This window comes from Nicotiana attenuata, chromosome 5, assembly GCF_001879085.1.
Source record: "Nicotiana attenuata strain UT chromosome 5, NIATTr2, whole genome shotgun sequence".
Taxonomy (NCBI): Eukaryota; Viridiplantae; Streptophyta; class Magnoliopsida; order Solanales; family Solanaceae; genus Nicotiana; species Nicotiana attenuata.
Genome location: NC_031993.1, coordinates 22,420,587 through 22,431,181, shown reverse-complemented (window position 1 = coordinate 22,431,181; position 10,595 = coordinate 22,420,587). Strand labels below are relative to the sequence as shown.

The 10,595-nt window shown below is 38.9% G+C and overlaps 1 protein-coding gene across 1 annotated transcript; it reads right to left on the bottom strand.

Moving 5' to 3' along the window:
• Window positions 7,549-8,769, bottom strand: LOC109226320 (protein LE25-like). Its single transcript, XM_019391106.1, has 3 exons — window positions 8,580-8,769; window positions 8,036-8,157; window positions 7,549-7,856 (listed from the first exon to the last, which is right to left on the bottom strand). Exons 1-3 carry the CDS (start codon window positions 8,664-8,666, stop codon window positions 7,718-7,720), a joined length of 348 nt encoding a protein of 115 aa, XP_019246651.1. The 5' UTR covers window positions 8,667-8,769; the 3' UTR covers window positions 7,549-7,717.

The following is a 10,595-nucleotide window of genomic DNA, read 5'->3' as shown; positions in this document are numbered from 1 at the left end:
TTGTTCCTATTTAGAGTTAGTTTTGGCTTTAAGAGAAAGCACCACTCATGATCTATAAATAGGACAACCTTGGAGAATTATTCTATGCTCATTGGTAGAAGTCTTTGAAAGACTTAAGCACATAAGAGCGATTTTTGAGAGAGCTTTCATCAAGAGAGAAGAGAGAAGAGAGAAGAAAAGTATTTGTGTTGCTGCAGATTTTTATATTCCGATCAGCCAACTTCAAATCGTGTTTTTCGATTCATTAATCGTTGGATTGGGATGAAATTTTGATTGAGTGTTCGTAACATCTTGATATTTGATTTGAACGGTGGAGATCGGATTTGGAGGCTCTTAGCATCTGATTTCGAGCCTCGAACAACAGCTTCGTTTTTGTGAATTCTCCTCTTTCTTCAATTGATTAGTTGTTGCTCTTGTTACTATTGTTGTTCCGTGTTTGGCACTTGTTGCGTAGCCAATTTGAAGAATTTTTGTAACCCTCTTATTATTATAGTGGAGCTTTTTGGATCTTTGTGATCCCGTAGTTTTTACCTTCGATTTGAAAGGTTTTCCACGTTAAAATTTAGTGTTCTTTACTTTCTTTATTTTCGTGTTTGCCTCTTCCTCGACATAACACTCATAATTAGAATATATATAACCTTATTCCGACCTAGTTTGGTACAGTATGAAATGAACTTATAATCACGGAATCGGCTCGATTAACCTAGTCCATTCTCATTTTGGACGGAACAAATCTACTAGTAATTTTTTAATTCCAGTTTGTAAGAGTTCGAAGTTAAAATGAATTTAATTACTGGCAGCACCATCATATAGTCGAATGTTCCTTTTATGTAAACTCATGTCCAACCCAAGATACAATACAATAGACATTTTACATAGTGTATGTGTGTTTGTGGGAGGGAGAGCGCGCGCAACTCCCAACTCTAAATCTCCAATATATACGAAATAAACTGCACCATGAAATTTGCGATGACAAAACTGTTGGACTTTAAAGCATTGGGCTTCAAAGATTTTAAGCATTGAGCTTTAAAGTTTAAGAGTGTGAATTGGAAATGGTGGAAAATAAAATGGAGGGAAATGAAAATTAGAATGAAGTAAGCTTTTGTCTTGAACTTTGTCCCTTATTGGTGAGGGACAACTACATGTGTGTGTATATATATAGAATCACTTCTTAAAGCTCTTAAAAGGAGTTGAAGAGAATGAACCCTCGCGCCGTCGTCGTCGCTCGCTCGGCTCGGCTTCGGCTTCGGCTTCGGATTTGTCAAATGATCGATAAGATTATTTTTGGACAAAATTTATTTAATTAATTATTTAATAATTAATTAAATGTCAGTTAGTTAGGCGCTGTCCGGGCGTGACCGCGGTAGGACCGCGCCAGAACACTGCTGCAGATTCAGAAGGCCACTCTGGCCGCGGTCCTGGCGCAACCGCGGTAGGACCGCGGTAGGACGCGTAAACTTCTGAACAGACACCTTTTCCAGAACAAACATCACACCTCTTCCAATAATTGCCTATAAATTCTGAGGCATGGCTTCGTTTTTATCACACTGAAAAAATTACAAAACTTCTTTCTTTCTGAAAATACTGCATTCTAATTCGCAGTCTCTCTCTCTCATATTTGTAAGTGTGATTTTGCTCCGTGTTTTGAGTTCGTTGGTATCCTGTAGTTTGTATTGCCACTGTTGCAGGAAGGTTTATTCCGTTTCATCCTGGGAGGATTTAATCCATTACCTTGGCAACGTGTGAGGGGGTTAAAATTCCTTAAGGACGCACAAGCAAATTGTGGACTCGGAATATTTCTTATTCTTTACTGTTTTCCAGTTTCTTTTATTCTTCTAACAGTTTTTTGATTTTGTGTTTTAACACAGTAGCGGAGTACAAGCTTAAGGAATTTCAATACTAACGTTTCTGTGTTGAAATATATATTAAACTGTTATTTATATTTGGTATACTGGTTTGGAGACTAAAGCCTTCGTGCTTTCTACTCCAATAATTGTTTTATCCGGTTTAAAGTATATCAAAACTTTACCGGAATAATAAACGTACGGGTTTGAAGTATATAAAAACTTCACCATTGTTACGTGTTGTATGTTTGGTTTGGTATTCAGTTCGAAGATATCAAAACTTCACTGATTTAACAAAGTTCTGTTTTTTTTCCAACTTTACAGAAAAAATGACGAATGAAAACCAAACTAATGGAAATGTTGCGGGAACGGGTGCTACTGTTACGAATGTTGCTGCCTCGTCAAGCTATTCAACTCCTGCTCATGGTATGGCACCAGCAGAAAAACCCGAAAAGTTTTCCGGTATCGACTTCAAACGTTGGCAAATGAAGATGCTCTTCTATCTTACTACGTTGAGTTTGCAGCGATTCATCAAGGAGGATCCTCCGATCCTGGCTGAAGACACTCCGAATAATGAACGATTTGTTGTAACTGAAGCATGGAAGCATTCTGATTTCTTGTGCAAAAACTACATTTTGAGTCGTTTGGAAGATAGCTTGTACAATGTCTATAGTGTCATGGAAACTTCAAAAGCGTTATGGAATGCGCTTGAGAAAAAGTACAAGACTGAGGATGCCGGACTTAAGAAGTTCGTGGTTGCAAGGTTTTTGGATTTCAAGATGATTGACACGAGGTCGGTCATAACTCAAGTCCAAGAATTACAAGTCATTGTGCATGACCTCCTTGCTGAAGGTATGGTCATAAATGAGGCCTTTCAAGTCGCCGCTTTCATTGAGAAGTTACCTCCGTTGTGGAAGGACTTTAAGAACTATTTAAAACACAAGCGGAAGGAGATGACACTTGAAGACTTGATTGTTCGTTTGATGATAGAAGAAGACAACAAAAATGCTGAAAAGAAGTCACGTGGAAACTCGACAATAATAAGGGCTAACATTGTTGAGGAGGCGCCACAAAATAAGAAGAGAAAGAAAGCTTCTGGACCAAAGAATATTCCAAGCAAGAAAAAGTTCAAGGGTAATTGCCACAACTGTGAAAAATCTGGGCATAAGGCCGTGGATTGTCGTGCACCAAAGAATGATAAGAAGAAGAAGAATCAAGCTAACATGGTTGAAAATGCTGAAGAAATGGAGGACTTGTGTGCCATGTTGTCTGAATGCAACTTGGTAGGAAATCCTAAAGAATGGTGGATAGATTCTGGAGCCACCCGCCATGTTTGTGCTAACAAGGAGTTATTTTCTTCTTATGCCACCGCAGGACCCGACGAGACAATTTTCATGGGAAATTCGTCTACAGCGAAAATTGAAGGAGTTGGCAAGATTGCATTGAAGATGACGTCGGGAAAAATAGTGACTCTAAACCAAGTTCTCCATGTTCCAGAATTCGCAAGAATCTTGTGTCTACCTCACTTCTTGTCAAGAATGGATTCAAATGTATTTTTGTTTCTAATAGTGTTGTACTAAGTAAGAATGATATGTATATAGGAAAAGGTTACCTGAATGAGGGCCTTTTTAAGCTAAATGTAATAGCAGTTCCTATCAATAAAGTTAATGCTTCTTCTTACTTACTTGAGTCAAACACTTTATGGCATTCACGCTTAGGTCACGTCAACTTCAAAACATTGCGAAAAATGATAAATTTAGAAGTATTGCCAAAATTTGATTGCTTAATTCCAAATGTCAAATATGTGTGGAATCAAAGTATGCTAAGCATCCTTATAAGTCCGTTGAAAGGAATTCAAGTCCTTTAGACTTAATTCACACAGATATTTGCGACATGAAGTCAACACCATCTCGCGGTGGGAAAAAGTATTTTTATTACTTTTATTGACGATAGCACGAGATATTGCTATGTTTATTTACTTAGTAGTAAAGATGAGGCAATTGATGCTTTCAAGCAATACAAGAGTGAAGTTGAAACACAACTAAACAAAAAGATCAAAATGATAAGAAGTGATAGGGGTGGCGAATATGAATCTCCTTTTGAAGAAGTCTGTTTGGAAAATGGCATTACTCACCAAACAACTGCCCCTTACTCTCCACAATATAATGGAATTACGGAGAGAAAGAATCGAACGTTGAAAGAGATGATGAATGCGTTATTGATAAGTTCAGGTTTACCACAGAACTTGTGGGGGGAAGCTATACTTACAGCTAACCGAATAATCAACCGTGTACCTCATAGTAAAACACAGTCCATTCCCTATGAAAAATGGAAAGGAAGGAAGCCCAGCTTGAAATACTTCAAAGTGTGGGGGTGTTTAGCTAAGGTACAAGTTGCTAAACCTAAAAGGGTTAAGATAGGTCCAAAAACGGTTGATTGTGTATTTATTGGATATGTAACCAATAGCAAGGCATATCGTTTTTTGGTTCATAAGTCAGAAAATCCTGAGATTCACGTTAATACGATAATAGAATCAGATAATGCTGAATTCTTTGAAACTATTTATCCGTATAAAAAGGAAAGTGAAGTGACCTACCAAAAGTCAAACGACCTCGGGAGGAAATAACAGATGGTATGCCTAATGAGGAAAATCCGAGAAGAAGTAAACGTCAACGGACATCTACTTCATTCGGTCCAGATTTTCTGACTTTCCTGCTAGAAAATGAGCCTCGTACCTTCAAGGAAGCAATGTCTTCCTCAGAAGCACAATATTGGAAAGAAGCTGTCAATAGTGAAATAGAATCCATATTGAGCAACCATACCTGGGAATTGGTTGATCTTCCTCCAGGTAACAAAACATTGGGTTCTAAATGGATTTTCAAGAAGAAAATGAAAGACGATGGTACTATTGACAAATATAAGGCAAGACTTGTTGTCAAAGGATTTAGACAGCGAGACGGTCTTGACTATTTTGACACATACTCGCCGGTAACAAGAATTACATCCATTTGGATGCTAATAGCGTTAGCCGCCTTGTATGGTCTTCAAATCCATCAAATGGATGTAAAAACAACCTTCTTAAATGGTGATCTAGAGGAAGAAATTTACATGAACCAACCCGAAGGGTTTGTGGTTCCGGGAAAAGAAAAGAAGGTGTGTCGACTTGTTAAGTCCCTTTATGGACTAAAACAAGCACCCAAGCAATGGCATGCGAAATTTGACCAAACAATGTTGTCAAATGGCTTTAAGATTAATGGATGTGATACATGTGTTTACATTAAGAACGTTCCAAATCATATAGTCATTGTTTGCTTATATGTTGATGATATGCTAATAATGAGCAAAGACATTGCCGGCATACAAGCTACTAAGCGTATGCTTGCTAGTAAGTTTGATATGAAAGACTTAGGAGTTGCCGATGTAATTCTAGGAATTAAAATCCAGAGGACTCCTCAGGGTCTAGCTTTGTCTCAATCACATTACGTGAAAATGGTACTTGAAAAATTCAAACACTTGGAATTTAGAGGTGCAAGAAATCCAATTGACTTAAATCATTATCTTATAAAGAATAAAGGTGAAAGTACGTCTCAATTGGAGTATGCTCGTGTTGGGAAGCTTAATGTACATCATGAACTGTGCACGACCTGATATAGCTTGTGCAATAAGTAAACTTAGTCGATTCACAAGTAATCCAAACAAACATCACTGGGTGGCAATGAAACGAGTTCTGGGATATTTGGAATATACCCAAGACTACGCTTTGCACTACAATAAATATACTGCGGTTATCGAAGGATATAATGATGCAAATTGGATAACCGACTCAACAGAAACAAAGTCCACAAGTGGATATGCTTTTACTGTTGGTGGAGGAGCAGTATCTTGGAAGTCTTCCAAACAAACGTGCATCGCTCGCTCTACAATGGAATCAGAGTTTATAGCTTTGGATAAAGCCGGTGAAGAAGCTGAATGGCTTCGAAATTTCTTAGAAGACATTCCGTTCTGGCCAAAATCTTTGGCTCCTATTTGCATACATTGTGATAGTGAGGCTGCAATAGGACGGCCAGGGAGCGTTATGTATAACGGAAAGTCTCGTCATATACGAAGAAGACATAACACCGTTAGACAACTACTTTCTAGTGGAATTATCACTATTGATTATGTAAGATCAAAGGATAATGTGGCGGATCCGCTTACATGGGACTATGGCCGAGGACAAGTCAACATGGCGGTAACTCTACCTAGAATTTTGGATGTTCCGAGGTTCAAGGAGCTCAAACAAAGTTGTGATTGACCGGTTCAACATTGTCAAAGTAAAATCTTTGGTCCTTCTCGTGATGAAGACAATGTTCAGTAACAAGGATAGAACTTTACACGTTCTTTAATGATTACCTAAGTTTGATGTGGTATTTATCAAATAGTGTCAATCTAAAGGATTACACGTTTAGGAATCACCTATGTAAGTGTGAAGTGGAAGCCGCTTCAATGAGAATTCTGTAAGGCCAATTCTCTACGCACTTATGAAACCAGGCGGTGTTCATAGCTGAAACGAACACAACAATGAGAACCAAAAGACGGTTAAGGATTGGTTGTGTGACATATGGTTGTCTAGGTATACACTAAAGTTCGACGGTTCAAAGATATCAAATCTACTGATTGACCGAGTATATCCGACATATGTCACTACGGAAAGTTCAAAGGGAAACCTACTTATCCAGATGCAATTAATCCTTACTTGCAAATCACACAGCTTTCATCTATGATCATTCTTGTTACAGCCATTCCCATTCATGTGGGGGATTGTTGGACTTTAAAGCATTAGGCTTCAAAGACTTTAAGCATTGGGCTTTAAAGTCTAAGAGTGTGAATTGGAAATGCTGGGAAATAAAATGGAGGGAAATGAAAATTTGAATGAAGTGAGCTTTTGTCTTGAACTTTGTCCCTCATTGGTGAGGGACAACTACATTTGTGTGTATATATATAGAATCACTTCTTAAAGCTCTTAAAAGGAGTTGAAGAGAATGAACCCTCGCGCCGTCGTCGTCGCTCGCTCGGCTCAGCTTCGGCTTTGGTTTTGACTTTGGATTTGGATTTGTCAAATGATCGATCGATATTTTTGGACAAAATTTATTTAATTAATTATTTAATAATTAATTAAATATCAGTTAGTTAGCCGCTGTCCGGGCGTGACCGCGGTAGGACCGCGCCAGAACACTGCTGCAGATTCAGAAGGCCACTCTGGCCGCGGTCCGGGCGTAACCGCGGTAGGACGCGTAAACTTCTGAACAGACACCTTTTCCAGAACAAACATCACACCTCTTCTAATAATTGCCTATAAATTCTGAGGCATGGCTTCATTTTTAACACACTGAAAAAATTACAAAACTTCTTTCTTTTTGAAAATACTGCATTCTAATTCGCAGTCTCTCTCTCAAATTTATAAGTGTAATTTTACTCCGTTTTTTGAGTTCGTTGGTATCCTGCAATTTGTATTGCCACTGTTGCAGGAAGGTTTATTCCGTTTCATCCTGGGAGGATTTAATCCACTACCTTGGCAACGTGTGAGGGGGTTAAAATTCCTTAAGAACGCACAAGCAAATTGTGGACTCGGAATATTTCTTATTCTTTACTGTCTTCCACTTTCTTTTATTCTTCTAAAAGTTTTTTGATTTTGTGTTTTAGAAAAGTAGCGGATCACAAAAACTCATCAGAAACAGAGAGTGCTTTCTTTATTCCATGCATGTTGTGGTCAGTGCATCCACATACAATAAGTGTCATTCATACAACCCTTTAATTCACAGAAACCAAAGAGTATAGCAGCTTCTCATCCTATTATTTAAACCAATACATGTATTCTTCTTAAGAGTGGTAGCTCAACAAGGAAAACTAGAATCTTGTATTCTTCCAGCCGAAGTCGGATGGCCGGAGCGCACTCGCCCTCCACCTCCAGTCACGTCTTCTGTTGGATCATAAGCAGTCCCGGTTGTAGTGTAGCCCTGAGCTCCTCCATCCCTATGGAAGAACAGAAGTCAGAATTCAAATTTAATTAAATATTTATATCATTTCTCATTGTGTGACTATATAAGAGCTTTTCGTCAAAAATAAATTACTTTATTTTTATTAGAATGTCTCTAAATTTAACAAGAGGTAATTCTATTTGTGTGTGTTAATGCTGAAGATAGTGTGCATACCTTGCAGCTGCATTTTGATCCATCGCTTCTCTCTTGTTCAGCGCAGCAGCAGTTTTCCTGTCATCTTTCTTCTCTGTTGCTATCTCTTTCTTCAATGAGTCCCTACTTGTGATTCTCTCTGCCTGTTAAATATGTTACAAACTAGAAATGGTTATTACAGCCAATTTTTCACAGTCATTGCGATTTTCGTATCAGAGTTTGCACGCAGTTATAACATAAACCTTCACTTTATTTTAGGAATCTGATTTTTTTCAAGACTTCGAGTCAAAAGAATAATCCAATTGTGCGTCGTGCAAGTAGAATGTACGTACTGACACGAACAAGAACCTACATTTGTCACATAATATACTTTCTCCGTTTTCTGTTTATGTAAATTAATTTTTGATATAAATTATTTAATTTTTTAAAATAAAATTCACATATTTAAAATAAATCATGCACAAAAAAAAAAAAAAATCTTATCTGACTTCCCAAATAGTGATAAGTACATTATTAAAAGCACTTGAAGGCAATGTGTAATATATATTTAACGCAGAGATTATACATTTTCTTCAATGGTGGCCTTGGTCTTCTCCATGCCAGACTTTGCTGAGGCTGCTGCATTAGCTGCTTTCTCATTAACTCCCTGCATTTTCTTTTCCTCCTCTAGAAAAACTTGCTTTAGCCTTTAGGTGTTTTCACGAATTGCTTTCTATTCGATCTGTTTGTTAGCACTTAGCAAGATGAAGAAAAAGAGAGCATTTTGTATTTATTGGCGTTGGGAGGGAGGACGAAGTGGCGCCACGTTGATTTAACGTGGAAAATGGGCAGGTTCTGATTGTTGATCAGTTGACACGTCGCAGTAGTTGTCAACTTTTAACATGCTTTTTATTAGGAGGTACAAAATTACAATTAGATCATCTTTTATACGGGTGATAGACGCGGTTGATATTAGGTCACGATGCCGTTTGAGTCCAAGATGTTTACGACTCCTTCCGCCCATTCCACTTTACGCGAGATAGCGAGTACCAATGTCAATGTCAAATTAACTAATTTTTGTGAGCATATAAATAATAAAATTTTAAATTCTTAAAAAAAAAAAATTTTATATAGTTAAAACTAATAAAATATACTATAACTTACAATAACTAGCAATTTTAGATATTAACCTGTCATCACGTTGCATTAGAAGGCTAGGAGAAGCTCTAACTTCTCTCTAGTCAACTAAAGAAACCATTAACTTATCCATAACTAAGCTGTCGCCAACTCTCAAGTTCCCTACTGTCACGGGGTAATTTATGTCACTCGAATTTTGCTCGAGGTTCACCTCCGTGCGGCAGTCAAGCCTAGCCTTGACTTCAGCCTTTCCTACAGTTAGTTTTATTTTAGAGACGTTTTGAACTTAGAATGAAAATAGGCAGCAAAAACAGTAAATAAAGGCACACACGATATACAGGAATTTTTTCCCAACTCGTATTAATATGTGAATACAAGAACACAATAGCCAACCGTATGGCCAAGACAAAGAATTCCCTAATTCCCTGCCCCAAAACGATTTTCTCACCCTAGGAAATGACTTAGACGATTTTGGCTTAACAAATGCACAAAAGCTAAGTTCTGCCTCGTTTTTGGCACTCTAGGCACATATTTATAAGGCTACAATCAGTTGACAAGCCCCAACTAATGGGGAAACATGTTAGGACAAGGTACAAAAACGTGCCCCATGTTTTAGGCCTTGATCAGCATGTCTTGGAAGAGGTTGCAACCGCCAACTGCTTCCCATGTGCTTTGCACATGTTTTCCAACTACTGCTTGTGCACAACATGTGCCTATTTCGCCCAGCTGCTTTGTGCCCAAGGCTGGCATTGCGCCCAGCCTTGTCCTTGACACTGCTCCGCACCAATGTCATGGCCCCAGCTCGCCAACCACTGCTAGCCGCACACGTTCATTGCCACAATTGCCCGCTTATGTCAAGTCGCCCCCAACTTGATTAAATCTGCCCGCATCAATTGTCCTTGCTTGTCCCGCATTGCCTTGCCTTGCCTTGCCATGCCTCTGCCCCTGCTTTGACATGGCTTTGCCTTGCCATTGTTTTGCCAACCCGCACGTCTAAGTAAAATGCACCTTGCTTCCGTTCAAGGTGCGTTTGTCAACCCCGCATAGTCCGTCATGCCGAGCAGCCCATCATGATGTTGCCCAATTTTTCAGGTTGTGTGCCAAGGACATCATGAAAATCCTTGTCACAACCCACACCTGCCGAGGACCTTTGTCAAGGGGCTAACAAACCACCCCCACCAGAAGAATTCATCGTCCTCGACGAAGTAGCTTCCACATTTTTCAGCACCACCATAGGCCCTAAATATACTGTTGCTTGCTCATGTTCTTCCTCGTTTGGTTCATCTTCACTCTTTTCTTCAGCAAACAACGCTGAAAGCCGTTCAATTCTTGGACAGTCCCTCGCCATGTGTGGTCCTTTGCAAATAAAACAGCCATCAAACTTGCTGTTCTGTCCCTTGTTTGTCGAAGGTCCAGCACATTGCTTTCCCTTTTCATTGCCATTGCCCTCAACAGCATTGCCCTT

Coding starts and splice junctions, on each gene's coding strand:
- LOC109226320 (XM_019391106.1), bottom strand. CDS start 8,666: ATGCAGGGAGTTAATGAGAAAGCAGCTAATGCAGCAGCCTCAGCAAAG. Junction 8,158..8,579: donor AGGCCACCATTGAAGAAAAT/GTATAATCTCTG, acceptor CATATTTAACAG/GCAGAGAGAATCACAAGTAG. Junction 7,857..8,035: donor GATCAAAATGCAGCTGCAAG/GTATGCACACTA, acceptor GTTCTTCCATAG/GGATGGAGGAGCTCAGGGCT.